Source organism: Xenopus tropicalis, chromosome 1, assembly GCF_000004195.4.
Source record: "Xenopus tropicalis strain Nigerian chromosome 1, UCB_Xtro_10.0, whole genome shotgun sequence".
Taxonomy (NCBI): Eukaryota; Metazoa; Chordata; class Amphibia; order Anura; family Pipidae; genus Xenopus; species Xenopus tropicalis.
In genome coordinates this window covers 82,496,786-82,517,166 of record NC_030677.2, presented here as the reverse complement: position 1 = coordinate 82,517,166, position 20,381 = coordinate 82,496,786, and the positions used below count along the sequence as shown (strand labels likewise).

The 20,381-nt window shown below is 37.4% G+C and overlaps 1 protein-coding gene across 2 annotated transcripts; it reads right to left on the bottom strand.

Moving 5' to 3' along the window:
- Window positions 1–554: 554 nt before the first annotated feature.
- hpse (heparanase) lies at window positions 555–15,834 on the bottom strand. 2 transcript variants are annotated; one of them, XM_012955923.3, is made up of 13 exons: window positions 15,690–15,834; window positions 15,270–15,580; window positions 13,068–13,198; window positions 11,308–11,439; window positions 10,686–10,859; window positions 9,425–9,596; window positions 8,523–8,570; window positions 7,112–7,205; window positions 6,454–6,560; window positions 5,395–5,509; window positions 3,067–3,191; window positions 2,607–2,753; window positions 555–781 (listed from the first exon to the last, which is right to left on the bottom strand). In XM_012955923.3, the coding sequence occupies exons 2-13, from the start codon at window positions 15,458–15,460 to the stop codon at window positions 622–624; spliced, it is 1,596 nt and encodes a 531-aa protein (XP_012811377.1). In that variant the 5' UTR covers window positions 15,461–15,580; window positions 15,690–15,834; the 3' UTR covers window positions 555–621.
- Window positions 15,835–20,381: the final 4,547 nt, after the last annotated feature.

Sequence of the window (20,381 nt, the reverse complement as noted above, 5' to 3'; positions counted from 1 at the left end):
AGAGTGCTCTGATGGTATTCCAGACCAGACATCACCAACAGACCCAGAGGTGGAAGCAAATGTAGAGAATAATGATACTACATCTTCACCACGCTGTACTCGCACTTGAGTAATCAAAACACCTGCAAGATACAAAGACTTTGTTCTTTAAAAAAGACTTTGTTCTCTCCCTGTAATCATCTCTGTAAGTGTAAAAAGAGAAAATGAGCTGTGTATGAGCTTAATACATATCATATTCACTGAACTTATGTTAAACAAGGGGGTATGCTGTACCTTTAAAGCACTGCCCCTTACCAAACCATTCAGCATGTCCTGATACTGTATAGAAGTATTCATTTTTGTCCTCTGATGCATGGTTTGGCAAGTTATAAGAAACAGGCTTATGCATGCTAATGATTTTTCTGCATGGCTTTCTGTGCTATAAATAATCACCCTGGTTAATATTTATTCCTGTGGGGCAGTTCTGACAAGTAACCTCTGCTGGAACCACTGCTGAGAAATCCATGTATCTTCAGTGGTTATGAACCTGAAGACTGTAGATTAACAAACTCCAATGCTGGTCCATAAAATAATTTAATCTGTACTGAAATAATGTTCCAGTATAAAAATCTTTTCCAGGTCTTACAGGCAGGCACTTGCCTTAGCACTTCTTACTACATAGAAGGCAAAACTGAGAGGGGGTAAGACAAGGGTAGTGCCAGGAACCAGTAGCCTTCCATTTAAAGTTGGCAGTGTTTTATCATCAACCATTTTCAGAACCTCGCCATTCAGGAGCACAGTTCTGCAAAGAGAATCTAAGATAGTAAAAGTCCTTTTATAGCTGGAAAAAACACAATTAGGATTAGTTCACATATATTCTCTCTAGTTAGGATTCTATGTAAACTGTTGATTGCAGATAACAGGGACATAATAGGGTCATACAGGGCAACCTAATTGTCAGTGTGTCCCTAGCCTTAAAATGGCTATAACTGTGCAGATACTAATGTTAAAGGAGAAGGAAAGGCTAGTAAAGAGTTAATCTCAAGCTGCAGGCATGTCTCAATAGTGTCCTTAAAGGACAATGAAAGGTTAATATAAATTAAAAGTAAGTCTAAAGGCATTCTTTTTAAGTACTTACTGCATATCTAAATTCCCAGATCCCTGCTTGCTTCTCTGAGATATGGTGCTGGCAGCCTACAGCAGTGTGAAGACTACAGTGACATCACTGAAATCTCTCTGTCCTTCCTGTAGGTGCCAGCGGCAGCCTTCCTATTCTCTGAGCATGTGTGTAACTTGATCCTGTCTCCTGTTCTGAGCTACACATGCCCACCAGCCAATCAGAAGCGGATCTGGCAGAGGGGAGGGGGGGGAGGGAATGAAACACATGTGCAGTATGAAGCAAGGAGGGAAAGGAAGGGAGAATACCTTTTTAGAGATGGCTGCCTGTTCTAGAAAATGTGAAGTAAGTGTGACTGAGTAAATATTTAATTAGGTGAGCCAAAAGTGTGGTGTTTTTACTAAACAATAGGAGGACTATAGGGCAGTATGCTTTTTAAATTTTGACTTGCATTCTCCTTTAAGTCTCCCCATATTTCACCTGTTCAGAAGATCTGAAGCCAAACAGGAAGAAAAAAACGCTGAGCTGTGTAAAGAAAGTTCCCATAATGCCTCACTCCTGCACAGACATGCAGACCTAGTGAACATGCTCAGTTAGTAAGACTATGAGTCAGCTTCCTGCTGATTGGCTCAGATCCACATTCCTAAGGGGGGGGGAGTGAGTTCTTAGCATTCTTGAGGAAGGGGGGAGCAGGAAAGAGCTGAGAACAGAAAGCTGCGTGTCTCTGGCACAGGAATTACAGACACAACTAATCTTTTTTCAGAGAACTCAGTGCAGCGTTTCTGTGAGTGCTTATGGCTGTATTTACATAGACCTTTCTGATAAAGCTTACTTAGTTTTTACCTTTCTTTCTCCTTTAAGTATATTTTTAGGACACTAAGGGGCTGATTTACTAACCCACGAATCCGACCCGAATTGGAAAAGTTCCGACTTGAAAACGAACATTTTGTGACTTTTTCGTATGTTTTGCGATTTTTTCGGATTCTGTACGAATTTTTCGTTACCAATACGATTTTTGCGTAAAAACGCGAGTTTTTCGTATCCATTACGAAAGTTGCGTAAAAAGTTGCGCATTTTTCGTAGCGTTAAAACTTACGCGAAAAGTTGCGCATTTTTCGCGTAAGTTTTAACGCTACGCAAAATGCGCAACTTTTTACGCAACTTTCGTAATGGATAGGAAAACTCGCGTTTTTACGCAAAAATCGTATTGGATCCGAAAAATTCGTAAAGAATCCGAAAAAATCGCAAAACAAACGAAAAAATCGCAAAGTACCGATCATTACGAAAAAAACGCAATCGGACTCCATTCGACCCGTTCGTGGGTAAGTAAATCAGCCCCTTACTGTACTGTATGTCTAAAGAACAGACATCCTCATATTATGACTATACTAAACATTACAGTGTACCTTTGTACAGGCATTTCTATGATAACATCAATTTAATTACATTAGGTAACCTGCCCTTGTTAATATCTTACTTTATCACCATTTAAAATCTTAAATTTACTTACGCAGAATGTAGCCCTTCTTTCCCAGCAGGTAAAAGCAGATATTCATCAATAAATTTTCCTGATAGGGAACTCGGTAACTGCATGTTCTTTGTGGTGTCATGCAGGTTCAAAGCAAAAAGGGTAACATCTCCTGCAACATATTTAGAGCTGTTCACAAATAAAAATGTATATTAAAATAATAATCTGGGAAACAAAATACAGCATTGCAAATCATAGGACTCTAGTGGAGACTATTCGTCGTATGAAAGATCGTTCCAACCCCCCACTGATGTTCAGGACTGAATCGTCAGATATGGAGGTAGAAACAATAGGATTTCTACCTCCTTCTGCTGATTCAGGCCTGAAGTCGCCTCGCCGAGGTTTCGTACAATATTATTGGTAAGTGTATGGCCAGCTTAACATCTGTATCCAGTTGGCTAATGGTAAAAGACCAAGTTAACAAGTAAAAGTTCCTGCTTACTTATTGTTGTTTGTGCAATGGATATAAACACGAAGCTTCCTGTCACTCCTACTGGTGCCTTTGAAACTGGCATTTAGTACAGTGGATCCAACAAGCTTCTTAAATAACAAACCCAACCAGTAATCCTGAAAAAAGATAGAGAGGGTAAAGGAATCTTTTTATCCCAGAGTATATATACGTAACACCTTATTCATCATGTTAGCATCAGGGTATCAAAATAGCTCCTGCTACATAAATCAAAAGTCCCTGCAGGACTGCCAATTTTTAAGCCAGTCTTTCCTAAACTGTGGGGATATCCTCTGGCACGAGAGTTCATAAGAATTACTACTGTCATTGTCTTTAGGAACTTAGGGAATTAGAAGAAATATGTGAGCAGACACTGGTCTTTATTCAATTAAAAACATTATTCGCCAAAATTCATTCATTTTTTTATTCAATGACTTAAAACAAAAGACCCCCAATATTCTCTTGGGATTATCTGAATGCTTAGAAATTAGATATTACATCAACCCTTTCAGAGCCACATTAATACTAAATACTACACAAGGTAGTACTTTTGGGGCCCCTACTTCCAACCACCTTAAATTAATGTAGCACACCTTTGTTGCACAGTTCCAACACTTTTGGCAAACTGAAGAAATTCATTCTGTTTATTGTCTTTAAAATACATTTTGCCTTTACCTAATGGAAGAATATTTAAAATACACCAGGAGCATAAAGGGTTAGTTTGTTTATCGATTCTTTAATACACTCAAAATAATCAGGTTTTTAATAGAGAGAGAACCATATCCAGCATTTTCGTCTTTATACTCAAAGTCAGACCAAAAGCTAATTTATAAATGTATTTAAATAACAAAAGGCAGCATGTCCAATACTGAACACACAACGCATGCCGATAACATGAAAATTGCATCCTGCCATTATTATTACAGAAATAGCAGCAATATAGTTACATAGTTACATAGGGTTGAAAAAAGACCAGAGTCCATCAAGTTCAACCCATCCAAGTAAACCCAGCACACACAACCCACACCTACCAATCTATATACTCACATACATAAACTATATATACAACCACTAATACTAAGGGGCTGATTTACTAACCCACGAATCCGACCCGAATTGGAAAAGTTCCGACTTGAAAACGAACATTTTGCGACTTTTTCGTATGTTTTGCGATTTTTTCGGATTCTGTGCGAATTTTTCGTTACCAATACGATTTTTGCGTAAAAACGCGAGTTTTTCGTATCCATTACGAAAGTTGCGTAAAAAGTTGCGCATTTTGCGTAGCGTTAAAACTTACGCGAAAAATGCGCAACTTTTCGCGTAAGTTTTAACGCTACGCAAAATGCGCAACTTTTTACGCAACTTTCGTAATGGATAGGAAAACTCGCGTTTTTACGCAAAAATCGTATTGGATCCGAAAAATTCGTACAGAATCCGAAAAAATCGCAAAACATACGAAAAAATCGCAAAGTACCGATCATTACGAAAAAAACGCAATCGGACTCCATTCGACCCGTTCGTGGGTAAGTAAATCAGCCCCTAACTGTAGATATTAGTATCACAATAGCCTTGGATATTCTGATGAAATTATAGTCACAGAAGTTACAAAAACACTTGAGCCAGAGATTATAAGAAACATTGTAAAACAAGGTAGATTTACCCTATAAAATAACCAATAACAAATTATTAGTTAGCTTACATTTGTTTCACATTAGAAAGTCAATTATTCATCAAGCATTATTTTCATAAACTTTCTTATATGTGCAAGAATCAACTTAAAATTACAGACAAAAAGTTGTAAATAGCACAAAACAACAGGCAAAAATGCCTTGTTTTTAATAATGAAAGGGAATATAAATGAAGCAACTTTTAATATAAAGTATATTTTATATATATATATATATATATATATATATAAATATATAGTATATAATAGTACATTATATACAGTATATATATTATATATACTATAGTATATTATAGTATACAATATACAACGTTCAATAATATAGTAAACTGTACAATAAAGACATTAATTAGTGGTTATTTCCCAGAACAGCTTATTTTCCAATATTTTGCTTTCAATTTTTGTCATTAACTGTACTATGTTATCAGGATGCTTGTATACTTGCAGACATGACATTGTTGTAACTCTTCTTTCCCTTTTATTCTGTTTTGTTTCCCCATTTTTGATTAAATTATAATAGAAATATGTTGAAACCCCCCCAAAATGTAAATTATGTAATTTATAAAAATTGGGTATTATTTCTATTTCTCATATATGAACTTAAAATTGTTTGGATTTGTTGCTTTTTTACTCACTGGTAAGGGTTCAAAATTTAAATCCACCAAATTATAGGATCCTGCGCCAAAGAGTGCTTGCCTCATCACTACATCAATTCCCGATTTTGCTGCGATTCCTAGTTTATCCAACCACCTATAAGCAAACAAAGTATAGAAATTAGAATTTTCTATGATGAGACTGATATTTTTAAAGTTGATTAACAGGCAGATTAATAGCCACTACTTGTAACTGTCATAGTAGTCATATTGCCAGGTACAAGTAGCAGTGTTGTATTTCCCTGGGTGACATCTTTAGGGCAAAGTACTGCATCTGTGGCAAAATTTGGCAATGAAAATGCCCCAATGCAAATCAAACTGATTTTCTATAAGTTCAAAACATTCCAAATACTTTTAGAAATGAACAAAAGAAGTAGGCTCTAAATTGGTACATTGTTTTATTAAATAAAAAAATGTTTTAGGTTTACTATTATTCCTGGGTTTTCCTCTCCACTGCAAACCTATGTGGCTATTGAATGTTTTCATATTTTTATCATGTTAATAAGTGTTACTTGTATACGCAGGGCTGTGCATTCTAATAAGGTATGGGGAACTCAAACCAGTACCTTTGTAGAGTACCTCACCTCTGTAATTATTTAACTATGTTACTTATTGTACCCTTAAGGCAGACAGGAATATTTGCAGCAATCAAAATGTACTTATCCACCAACAGTCACTTGACATTTACTTTATAAGTGTATTTGCTCTGGTAGTAAGGTATCACTTAGGAATACAAGAGAAAAAAGGGATTGCTTGTAGGGAGGGAAGAGATAGGAGCTGGTTTTCTGCAAAGTATCAAGTCACCCTGTGTGCCAATGCATCACACATATAATCAGGATTCTCTTTAGTATAGAACAAGGTTATCGATATATGAAAACATGGTGGTGTCAGCCACTCAACCACATTCAAAAAATGTCTCTGATACCAGGATATGTTTACACCTCAAACCTCACCTTAACTGCTCTTTACTCTGGGTTCCCACAAGTATCAGGAAAGTATTTAAAAATTGTAACATTTATAGAGTGCCCTGGTAATACTTACATGAAGCCATCGAGGTATGTATTAGATAATCCAGGGGATCCCCCTCCATAGGCTGAACTTGTTTCACCCAACCATACGTGCTTCCCTGGCACACTCTCATTTACTATCTGTTTAAAATATTTAGATTATTTAGATAATTTCAAAAGCAAGTCATTTTTTGGGATATAGTGGAAAAGATACAATTGCAGTTTACAAATGCTATAAAAATGTTTTAACATACAAGTATTATTTAAACAGTGTGATGTTAGAGAAACCTTTAATGCTAAATGCAGTTCTTCAAAACACTGCTAACAATATCACCACACTTTTTTAAAAAATATCTAAGTATCTAAATCTGTTAATATACCTTTGTTGTTTATATTTTGTATTACAAAGAGAAATTAGAATTAGTAAAGTGGGCAACTGGTCCACAATTCAGCATATTTGAAGATAATTTAAAGTCATACACATCGAATTGACTGGAGTTGAATAACATGGAACAGATCACCATGGCCTAAAGTGATCTTACTTCTATGATAAATTGAAGTGGGTGAGAAGACACTACAGTGTTTAAAGTGATGCTAGTCATTTTCATAGTAAAGCAACATTTATGCTAAAACATTTGTTAAGCATTAATGTTGTTGAAAGACATTTTAGAAATGAAGCACACCAAGTTTACCTGGAATATTGTCTGTATCTCCGAGACAAGTGTGTCCAGTATATCTGCACTGATAAAATCCTCCTCAGATGCAGTTTGACCACTGACATAATAGCTGAATATTATAAGAAGAAAACAAAATCAATTACTAAGATTTATAAAACTTTATGTAACTTTTTTTTAGACGAACACAAAGTACGCCAGGTTTAAACTGCTGAGAACCATTGAGTCCTATGGATGCTAAGAATGGAAGAGAAATAGAATAGTCAGTGACAGGATCTTGCGTGGACTCCTTTTGCTTGTTAATACCACTGAGAGGTACAAGTATCGGACCCCTTATCTGGAAACCCATTATCCAGAAAGTTCCGAATTACAGAAAGGCTATCTCCCATAGACTCCATTTTCATCAAATAATTCACATTTTTAAAAATGATTTCCTTTTTCTCTGGAATAATAAAACAGTACCTTGTACTTTATTCCAACTAAGATATAATTAATCCTTATTGGAGCCAAAACAATCCCACTGAGTTCAATTACTGTTTAAATAATTTTATTAGCAGACTTAAGGTAGGAGATCCGAATTACAGACCCCTTATCCAGAAAACCCCAGGTCCAAAGCATTCTGGATAACGGGACCCATACCTGTATATATATATATATATATATATATATATATATATATATATATATATATATATACTGAAAAAATTTAATATTTAGTTCTTGAGATTGGTGCACTGCAAAATACAAAGTATGTTGTCGGATGAACTTTTGCAATAATAAAGTTGAATTTTTAAGGCATTGGCCAAGGTAATGAAAAGAAAGCAAAATGAATGCAAAGCAGTCGTCAAAGCCTTTAGAAAATAAAGATTTGTCTCGATAATATGCTTTGTTCTCATTCCACAATTACTCTTCATTTTCCAACACCTTTTAATACATATATTTTATAAGCCTAGAATGATAAACTGTTAATAACACACCAGCATCTGAACATTACATAAACTGATCCTACTACTTGTGTAAAGGGGAGGATTATATAAAAAACATTTTTAATACCTATGATCAAATACAGCATACAACTAACAGTGGCATGGCAGTTTTATAGAAAGTTGAAGTTTAAATTTAAATTAACTTTTGAACTTTTTTTTTGTTCAACAGCTATCCCGTTAGCAGAGTTCAATTTATCCTAGTAACCAGTAGCAGTTTGACTAACAGACAGGAATAGAAAATTATAGGAATAGAAAGATAATTAAAAAGAAAATGCCAGAAAGCATTTTAAACTTGCAAACTGCAAACAAAAAGAAATAATTCAAGAACTTTAAAAAATTAAGAAGACCAGTTGCAAAGTTGTTAAGCAGGTTGTTTAATTAAATATTAAAAATTAAAAAAATAAAGCTTCACCAGTCACTAACACACAAATGCTTTTACTTACTGATGCCAAGTAATTGAATTGATGATATCACCTCCAGTTTCTAAGAAACTGCAAGTAAAAAGAGAAAGTTTAGTATCGTGAGTAATAAAAGCAATTTTTGAGCTAAAAAAATTAATGATTTGACATTTTGATTTTTGTATTTGTCCAGATGGCTACTAATTTACCATAGTCGCTCACAAATGAATATTTTACTGTGTGCTTCCTCACATCATTGTTACACCGCTATACAAACTGCTAGACATACATAATATTTTGCAAAAAATAAGATCGGTAAAACTGCAGAAGGCCAATTTGTTGAGAATAAATACACCATAATAAACATGCTTTTTAGTTGCAAGGGACATTGCTCCTAACTGGCAGTTTATTTAATTCAATCAAAGATGCTAATTTTAACAGCCTGTGTTAAATTATTTAGACACTAAGGGGATGATTTACTAATCCACGAATCCGAATCCCGAATGGGAAAAAATCGGATTGGAAATGAACATTTTGCGACTTTTTCGTATTTTTTGCGATTTTTTCTGTCACCGTCGCAACTTTTTCATAGGTGTTACGACTTGCGCGAATTGTCGCGACTTTATCATAGCCATTATGACTTTCGTGAATTGACGCGACTTTTGCATAGCCATTATGCCTTTCGTGAATTGTCGCAACTTTTGCATAGCCATTATGACTTTTGTGAATTGTCGCGACTTTTGCATAGCCATTATGACTTTCCTGAATTGTCGCGACTTTTGCATAGCCATTATCGTAATGAGCGCTCGAAAAATTCGCGACAATTCACGAAAAAGTCGCAAAATACCGATCATTACGAAAAAAACGCATTCGGATGCTTTTCGGACGTTCGTGGATTAGTAAATGTGCCCCTAAGCATATGTGCTCTTGTAATGAACATAATGTACCTTTTGAGCATCTTCTGTGACTGTGTTTTGGGTTGGCCAATATCAGGTCCAAACAGCCCAGAGTCCCGATAGCTTGGATAATTGCTGAGAAGGTTGTGTAAGTTCACAAAATCCTTGCCAAGCTGGGAGCCACTAATATAAATTCCAGACTTTTTCCTGAAGCTGTTGGGTTCTAAATGTAATGTGAACAAGGGAATAAAACAACAACATATTGTTTTATATGATGATAGCATCATGTAGTAAACAGCATTTGAGTAAAAAAACATGCACACTGTTGTGGTTGTGATACTAAAATCTACAATTATTATTGATGTTGGTATATATAGTTTATATATGTAAGTATATTGATACGTCATGGGTTTGCTTGGAAGGGTTGAACTTGATGGACTTTGTTCTTCCTTCAACTCTAGCGGACTATAGTGAGCTCTAGTTTCACTCATTGATAAATATACCCCTTCATGTATATATGGTTTCCAGAGGGATATTTATCAAAGGGTGAATTCTCACTTTCACCCATTAATAAATTGGTCTGTAGAAATTCTATAGAAATTAACAGAGTGGAGGAATTTCACAGTGGCAAGCTCCAGTTTTGATAAATCTTCCGCTGTGTGACTGAAACCCCTATAGTAATTTACTGATGTGATGCACCTAGATCAAAGGTAATTGTTGGTTGTTTGCTGTAGGTTCCTGATCTATAGCTATTAGCTCATTTGCTGTTTGAAATAAGCCCACTGTGAGTATTTATTGCAACTTTTTTGTAGGGTTGGCAATTCTCAGATAGAAAATCCCTCTGGGTCAGACAACAATTATTTTATTGCCTGCCCCAACCCAATAAGTGTTATTTTATTTCCTCTGAGCATTTAAGCTATAAAAACCTACAGGATTCACAAAGTTCACTACTTTCTAGCAGCTGCTACCTCACCCATCACCCTGTGAAAACAGTTTTGAGTAAGATCAATATTTGGTATCCCTTCCCTGTAATAGGAAAATATATTTTGCAGTATTCCAAAAAAATGTAATGTCCCAGGATAGCATGTAATGGAGCAATGAAAAATACAGCAAATGCGTTAAAATTGCAATTCTAAAAAATAAATAACAACCCACCCCACCACCCCAGCCTTCATATCTCTGATATCTTTCTTATCCATTAATAGCAATGGCATCAAGAATCAATTTTACTAGCCAGGCTGGTGAAATATCGGCTAGGAAGCAACCCTAGTAACATCTATACAAGTAACAAGATCTAAAACAGCTTACTTACCATTGCCTAATTCCCATGCTAAATTATATTTCTTCAAGGAACAGTAATCAATAAGCAGTTTGGCATTGGAGTTGTTCCATTCATTGTTATCTTGCCTCAGCAAAGCATTAAGTCCAAATATCAGGTGTAAACCTGAACAGTTTGCAAACCTGTACAGCATGTCCACAGTGCTCTCTACAAAAATAATACACAACAGTATAAAATGTTTTATGTACCAACAAATCTCACCCAGGCACCCATCTCTGTTTCTGTTACAAAGAACTGCCAAAAATATCAGACATGTCTATGAAGCAGAAGGTCCGAAAATCTAATGTATTCAGCATTTTATATCTATATAGCAACTGATTTGCTATTCCTGCTGTACATTCTTTGCACTGCACTAGTCTAAAAAGCTACATATTGCAACAAATGACACTACTGGATATGGCACAACAAAATATCAACAACACTGTTTAATAGGTGCACATCAATGCATAATCACTGGGCTTGGTTTTTTCTTGTAGAACAGAATTCCACAGCCAGAGACTGGATGATCTTGAGACCATAATCAATCATACTATTAAGTGCAATTATATAAATGTATATTAATGAATCTTAATCTTAAAAATTGAAGTACCCTTACTTGTAATTGTGGCATTTGTATACTGATTCCTGAAATTCTCCTTGAGTATTCGTTGTTCCTGTAACAGCCAATGAGAACGTAGCATCTTTTCTTCAGCAGCTGAAAGGGTCCTTTGATCACATAATTTGACAGCTAAAAAAAATAATCACAAGGTGACAGATACACAAAAGCCAGTCTTTTATGACAAAGCAAAGAAAAAGTACTACATGTATGAGATCTGTTATCTGGAAGCCCATTATCCAAAAGGTCCAAACTACTAGAATATCATCTACCATGGACTTCATTTTAATCAAATAATTTAATTTTTTAAAAATGATTTCCATTTTTTTTTTTACAATAACACTACCATGTACTTGATCCCAACTAAGATATAATCAATTCTTATTGGAGGTAAAACAATCCTATTAGGCTTATTTAATGTCTATAACAGATTTAAGGTATGGAGATCCAAATTAAAGACACATTAGGGCTGATTCACTAAAGTGCGTTAAAACGAGTGCTATTTATAGCATGTGTGAAAAAATGTTATTGTGTCTAATTTTTTGCGTCTTAACGCACGATTTACTAAAAGTATACTTGCGTTAATTTAGACGCGATGCTGCTTGCGTTATTTAAGTCGTGAAGACTATTTTCGTGCAGTATTTGACGGAACGCGCGCTAATCAACACATCGCGCACAAATAGTCGCAGCGTAAAAACACACGCCATATTAGCCATACACGGCATTACTTTTGTAAAACTACTTTTAAGAAAATGACCATTTCCCTGCAAACTGGAGGCTGCATCACTAGGGCCAACATATACTTGAATAAAAAACACTATAAAGTCCATATTGTGTTGCCAAAAGCTCATTAACTGTAATTTTCTATAATTACCGCGTGCCTCAAGTAGGTGTTAATTTTGCACAGACAAATGCGATATTTAGTGCGTCCAAGTGTTTGTGAATCATGCGTTAGTATTATTTCTGCGCGCTAATTAACGCAATGCGGTAAAATTAACGTATGTGGTTGCGCGCTAATTAATGCACGCGATATGCGACTTAACGCATGCGCTAATACTTTAGCAAATCGCGTGTTTTTTTCGCATCAATTTTAACACAAAAAAGCATGCAATATGCGTTATCGCACTTTAGTGAATCAACCCTATAATCTGGAAAGCTCCAGGTCCCAAGCATACTGGATAACAGGTCCCAAACCTGTATTCATATAAGGCTAATGTCACATGGAGATTTGTCTCTTTATCTTGAATGATTTGAAAATTTAGTAGGTAGGGATGAGCAAAGTGTTTGGCCTGCTACAGCTTTGTAGCATGCATTTTCATTAGGGCCAAAAATTTTCAGAAATCCACTCTACACATTTTCAATATGTTTTGTTTCACCAAAAAAAGACAAACTAAAGCCTACATGCTAAATATGGTACATAGTGAACAATAATTACAATTTTTTTAAAGCCACAAGTATTTTTAAATATTGCGTCACAGTGTATGACTGAGCAAAAAGTCAGATTACTAATCATGAACAAAAAATTAACAAATAAAGTACTGCTGTCTTTTTATTACTTGTATATCCCAAAGTGGTCTTTAGCCTGTGTCTTTTTTTACCTTTTTTCAAGTGGGACTCTTGAGGAGGTACAATATGAGCTGAGTATCTCATCCGATTAATATATATCGGAAATTTGCTGAGAAAGTTTTCTTTCATTATGCAGAAAAAAAAGTAGTTCCCCTTAAAAAATCAATAAAATTACTTTTAAAATTGGCACTTACCTTGATTTGTTGTAAGATGTTCCTGGGATTCATTTTCTGAAGGATCAAACAAAAGAAAATCTGACTTTGTTCCTCCAAACCTAAGATAAGCAGGTGATAAACCTCTGGCTAAGGTCATTAATTTCTGTGACCTACAAGCAAAGAATAAAGTGTGGTACTAAGCTGTGTTTTTATCATTCCAGGATTATCACAAAAAGTAAATTTTAAGCAGAATTGCCATGTTTTTTCCCATTATGCACAGTTTTTCCCAGAAGTCCAGATTCTTTTGACGCAAATGCACTGTGCCTACTGCAGCTGACTCAAGTTCACGAATGTGTGGGGATTTTTTGCAAATCAGTACAATTGTGGCAAATATGTTTGAAGTGTGCCTGGCGTCATTTGCAGCATGCAAGTGATTTGTGCACCCTATGTATTCTAAGATTGCTTTGTCTATTGACTAAGGAAACTTTGGAGCTACCACCTGGTCTGGTAGTGCTGATAGCTCCAGGGTTTCCCTGCATCAATAAGAGCACAACAACACCCCTTTTGCAATGTAAAGCAGGAAAGACTGAGTGGCACCAAATTGGTATAAAATGTTTTATATAATATTCTTATTATATAATAAGACTGAGCCTGTATACATCAGGGCACCCACAAAAACACTACTAGATTGATAGAATAAATAGTATGTCAGCATACTCCTTCAGTACTACACAAAATATATATCAAAAAAGGGAACTACTGCTTCTTAGTATTGTAAACCATATCGAGTTTGTACACTTGAATACTATTGTGCCTGCAAAGGAAAAAGGAAGTAAAAAAATGCCTGGAATCCTATGAAATAGGTGGCATTCTCCTACATTCCACCACATGAGAGCACAGGATAACCACAACCGATTCTTCCATTTGGGGCTGTACTAACACAGATGTATGTAAGCATAAATGCATGTGGAACGCAACATATGGCATTCATCCTGTCTTTGGTGCTTACATGCAGTGGAACGCAAGAGAAAGCCACCACAGGGTAGCACAGGAAGGACACTCGTTAGCCCTTAGGATAACAAACAGTAACTTTCTGCAATGTGGGCAGAGCCGCCATCAGGGGGGCACAGTCATCCCGGGCCCGGAGAATTTCCGCTTTTAAGGGCGGCCCAGACGTGCTAAACTTTTCTGATTAGCTGGGGCCCACTTTAATCAAATACGGGCCCAGTCCACATTAACATTGGGCATCTTAAACTTCATTGGTGGTCAGCAGCTAATCCGTTTGGTTGCTCCCTGTGGATACGTGCGACGTCAGTACCCACAAGGCGCAACCCTATAAGAGGGCCTGTCACATGGAGAAAAATGAAGAAGCGTCTTCGGGGGATCTTCTATCCAAAGAAGCCACTGCCACCAGAGGAGCCGCCACTGTCGAAGAAGGAAGAAGATGCCAGGGGAGTCGCAGAAGGAAGAAGATGACAGAGGAGCCGAAGAAGGAAGAGAACACCAGAGAAGGAAGAATAAGTCCCCAACAAAATTTAAAGGTAAGTCCCACTGAACACCAATGCTATCCCCTGCCCACCAATGCTACCCACTGGCCACCACTACTTCTAGGGGGCCCTGGCCATGTCTGTGTGCACTTTGTACTAATGGAGGGCCCAGGGGTGAGGAGGGGGGCCCAGAAAAGTTTGTTGTGAGGGGCCACGTGATTTCTGATGGCGGCCCTGGCCTGAATGTGGGCGCTGTCATTTCAACATTCCACTATGTGGTATGAATAAAGAAAGTAAACAAATTTCCTACTATCCCAGCATACTTAGTGAGTCAATAAAAAGACACTCCATAAATCAATGGCAGTGTAGTGAGCCTTTTTGGTAACAAATTGGCATTACAGATAAGAGATTAGTATCATCAAGCCTAAAATCAACTAAAAAATGGATTACATTAACAAAGATATGTTCAACCCTTTTGAGTTCTTTAGATCTACACCAGATCAAAAAGACACTGGGCAAACGTAGAATCTAAGCACATGTACTTTTGCACTGGTGCCGTAGATTTGGTGTGACCTATCACATAGAGTATTACAACAGATTTTAAAAAAAACACAAAAGGTTTTTTTTTTCAAACAAAAAACTGGCAGCTATGAGAAGTTTATTTTTCTTGTAAACAACTTAAAGTCATTATGGTAAACCGTTTTGTCTGTACCTGCATGCAAATAATTAGATAATGCTGTGCTTAAAGACTTACCTAAGGAAAGCAATGTACTTAGGTTCCGAGGCAAGGCTGCCATCAACAGTTACAGAAAGGAATCGTGGGTTTATTGAGGATTTAATCTTTGTCTTCAGATCCAGTGTTAGCTCCACAGTGGCATTCCCAGAGTTACTGGCAGCCCTCACTAATGCAGCAGCCAGAAAAACTAAGTACATAGAGGGATGCATTGCTCAATTTATTACTTACACAGGACCAAGGAATATGAATGTAAGACTGATAGCCTGCCACGGCAGGAATCTATTAAAACAAACAAGCCGAAACCAGGAAGCAGTTTCTTCTGGAGCATTCTGAAAAACAAAGAAATCCGTTTCAATTGTACCCTGTTCTTAGCAGCTTCACTTTTTGCAAGAGTTGCACATAATTACATGCTGATGTCAAAATAGGACAGTGGCCAACCTCAGCTTCCTCTTTTACTTCTCATACAAATATATAAAAAAAGTATTTAGATGTCTGAGCCAGCAACAGTTATATCACAAATATCACAGCCTTGGTGAGGCAGCTGAACTGTTTAGTCACACCTTCCCTTCTATTACCCTTACCAGCAGTCATGTGACTCAGTGTTGTGAGGTAAAGGGAAGAGATGGGGGTGTGGTTGTGATGCATTCCTCGCAAGTATAAATACATTTCTCCATTGCACTGCAGTTTCTTTAGGGTTAGTAGGCTTTTGCCACAAGAGGGATAAACATATTTAGATGCAACTTACTGCATTTTCTTATTCTTCAGGTGCATTCAGAAAACAGTAGAATAGAGGGTTGCGGTTTGTAAATGACAAAAGCACACATATGTGCATATGAAAAACCATATATAAATGCAATGTATGCATTTTTACTGTTTCAGTATGTATCTCTTAAAGCAGTGCTGTCCAACTGGCATGCGGCCCGCGACCCCCCTCTGTGTGGCCCCCCACCTGTCTGGCTGCTTTGATGGCTTACTCTTGTGTAAGCTTTAAATGGTATCAGTACTGTGAGTAACTGCCCCCCCTGCATGGTTCTCACCTCAGATTCAGGCTGTAATCAGGCTGTATTGTTTAAATATGTAATCCCCTGTGTTGTTCACACCTATTAATCTCTGCATTGTTCACCCCCTGCAGTGTTCACACCTCTGGCTCAGGCTGTAATCACTCCCATTGTTCCCCTGTTCACACCTCAGGAGCAGTAGAAACCCACAAATAATCCCTGCATACTACAAAAAGAACATATACTGAGGTGGTACTGCAATTAAAAAGTTTTTTAATATATAGTTATTGTGCAGACTATAGGAGCAGTGCCAGCATTGTGTCACTGTAGGCTGCCTGTGTGTGCCATACACACAGGCAGCATAGGGCAAGCAGAGTATGGCACACACAGGCAGGGTAGGGAAGGCAGAGTATGGCACAAACCAGCCAAGAATGGCACACACAGTGAAAGTATGGCACACACAGGCTGGGTAGGGAAGGCAGAGTATGGCACACACAAAGGCAGGGTAGGGAAGGCAGAGTATGGCGCACACACAGGCAGGGTAGGGCAGGTAGAGTATGGCAGGTTTTTGCTGTACTACAACCATTAAAATGGGTATGGTCATGTGATAACATGGGTGTGGTTTCAAGTGGGTGCGGTTTTAAAAAGGGGAGTGGTCAAAACTGGCTTCCATTATCGGCCCTCCACCACGTAGGTCGGAAAAATTCCGGCCCTCGGTACAACAGAAGTTGGACAGCACTGTCTTAAAGCATTAAAAAATGCTGTGTGTAAGAGCCCTTATACCCATAGACCCTTTACACCCAAGTCTTTCAATTTGCATTTACTGTTGGTTGCAGTTTCATGCATTCAGCTGTACAGCAAAGCAAGTGTTTGTCCTTATGCACCTTTAGAACAGCCCATATGTAAAAGATATTGACAAGTTCACAATTGTTGGGGTAAAATACACTTTTGCAAATTTAAAGGGATTCTGTCTTGATTTTTATGGTGTACTTTTTATTTCTAAATTACAATCAGTCAGTGCTTAAATAATCCCACTGTAGATCAAATGACCCTGAATATCAGTGCATTTACTTTGAAAAAAAACATACATATATACATATTTTTTTTGAACTGAGACATAATTGAGGAAAAGGCTTTTGCTTTTCGGCTTTTATTCATCCTGTTGCGCATCTACTGCACCACTACATGCAGCAGCTACAAGAGATCCCTCGTAGATGGCATCCAGCAGTGATTATGACTCCTTTAATAAAAGCAAATTAACAGTAAGGTGTTTCTTCTGAAATTTTTTTTTTTTTTTTTACAAATGCAAGAACTTACAATACAAACTCTTAAGCAGAAAGAAAACACAATATAATTTTTTAATAATTGCATTTACTTTAGACAGTAAGGTACTTTAGACAATAGATGGCGCTCATTCCTTAGTTTTATATTTTAATTGTGGCTAGAGCATCTCACCTCTCTATAGAAATATAAACCAATCAATTCAGCTAATCAAAGCCTCTCAGGGTAGATGGGACACTTTGTACATTCTTTATTCATTATACTGTAAGTTATCACTTACTTTAAACAGAGGAAGTGGAATTACTTTGTTTTTATACATAATACTTTATTTTGCAGAGCGTTCATTCAGTGGACAAACTATACTGATTGCTGAGTTCATGACTGTATCCAGAAGCACTTGAACTATTTGTAGTGAGTGTGGGATTTTGAGGAGTAATCAGAAACAAATAAACCTAACATCACCATGTACAATGCCCCACATTGGCTGGAATAGTGTCAAGGTTATTGTGGAGCAGTGAAAATGTATCTTCTGGAGAGGTTAAAAACAAAACAAAACATTTGATCATCTAGAAGTCTAATGGAAAAAATCTCGAACACTCAAGGCCATATTTTCAATATAGGCACCAATTGCACATGCCTCGGCAGGATCTCTAGGGGGTGGCCCTCTGGTGCCTATACAGAATACTTTCCTTTACAACAATGCCCCTATGAACAAAGTGAAATATAGACAGAATAGGTTTGCTGATATGATAGTAAAAGAACTTGACTGACCTGTACACTATGGTGTAGGTGGCCCTTCCAATGTCCATGCCCAAGACGTCTGGTACCTGCCCATAACACTTCCTTATAATCTTTATACTTAAGCATGCAGCCATCACTTGACTTGGGGTAGTCATCTCCAGTCTATCAGGCCTTTGCAACTCTCCAAAACCAGTGTGATTGGCCATAAACTTGTGTGACAACTTGAGTTGACTGATGGGGTACTCATATGTAGGACAGCATAATAGCGAAGGCTTAGATCTTCTTTCTTAACATTTTGCATGTTACAAATTGTGTTTTTCCCATGGGGTTGCGTTAGAGGCATTGTAAACGGCTGCGGCCGTTTTAGAGGTTATAATCATACAGGGATGTATTTTTTCACACCACTGTGCACTGACTTTCAATAGATTGTCAAGTCTGTGTGGCTGATAAAAAAACAAAGGGTGTGCATTCTGGTGTGTAGCTGAAAGATGCCACATAATGAAAATATTAAATATAAGACAAAAGAATATAGTGACATTAGGAAAATCAAAAATAGCACCCCATATAGATGAGGGGGATGAGACCCAGTTATTGTTGCAAATGGAGGAGGCTTCACAACTGGGTCAAGTAGTTATTATGGGGGACTTTAATTATCCGGACATTGACTGGAGTAATGGGGTGGCTAAGTCAGAAAAAGCTAGTAGGTTTGTAAATATGCTAAATGACAACTTTTTATTTCAGGTGGTTTAAGAACCTACTAGGAATGACTCTATTTTGGACTTTGTAATATCTAATAATACTGAACTCATCTCTAACATTTGTGTGGGTGAGCATTTGGGGAACAGTGATCTCCATTGAGATAATGCTGCAGAGACAGCTCTATAAGGGAGTAACTAAAACGCTCGATTTTATACGTGCAGATTTTGCAAGTATAAGGGCATCTCTGCAATGTGTCAACTGGGAAAGGCTTTTCATAGGGTTAGACACAGAAGGAAAATAGAACATCTTTAAAACATTGCTTTGCAGGTATACACAACAGTATATTCCCCTTGTAAGCAAGGAGAGGCAATGCAAAGCAAAACCTTTATGGCTGAATTTGTTAGGGCTGAATGTGTTAGGGCTCTGGCACACGGGGAGATTAGTCGCCCGCGACAAAACTCCCTGTTGACGGGCGACTAATCTCCCCGGATTGCCATCCCACCGGCAAAAATGTAAATCACCGGTGGGATGGCATACGCAGTGGCGCGATTTCAATGAAATCGTGCAAGTTGCCTCGAGAGGAAGCTTGCGCAGTTTCACTGAAATCACGCCGCTGCGTATGCCATCCCACCGGCGATTTACATTTTCGCCGGTGGGATGGCATTTTGGGGAGATTAGTCGCCCGAGACATGGGAGATTTGTCACGTGCGACTAATCTCCCCGTGTGCCAGAGCCCTTAGTGTTGAGGTTGGTAAGAAAAAACGTGCTTTTAAAGCATTCAAGTTAGCTGGGACAGCAGAAACTTTCATCAGGTACAAGGAAGCAAATAAAGCATGCAAAAAAGCTATCAGGCAAGCTAAAATAGAGATGGAAAGGGATATTGCAGCTAGGAGTAAAAAGAATCCAAAATTATTTTTTAATTATGTGAATAGTAAAAAAATGAAGCAAGAAGGGGTGGGAACCTTATTATCACGGGGGGGTAAGTTGGTTGATGAGAATGGGGAAAAAGCAGAAATTTTGAACTCTTATTTTTCATCTGTCTATACATCTGAGGAGCCAGCTAATGAAGGCTTCCCTTTTAATATTACATTAACATTTATTTATAAAGCGCCAACATATTCCGCAGCGCTGTACAATAAGTGGGTTACATACATTGGACATACAGAGTAACATATAAAGCAATCAATAACCGATACAAGAGGTGAAGAGGGCCCTGCCCAAAAGAGCTTACAATCTACAAAATATGCCCAGTTCTAGTAATTTAGCTACTGACGCATGGGTCACTCGGGAGGAAATTCAAAAGAGACTTGAACATGTAAAGGTTAACAAAGGTCCAGGACCGGATGGGATTCATCCCAGGGTATTAAATGAGCTGAGCGCTGTGATTGCCAAGCCTCTTCACTTAATTTTT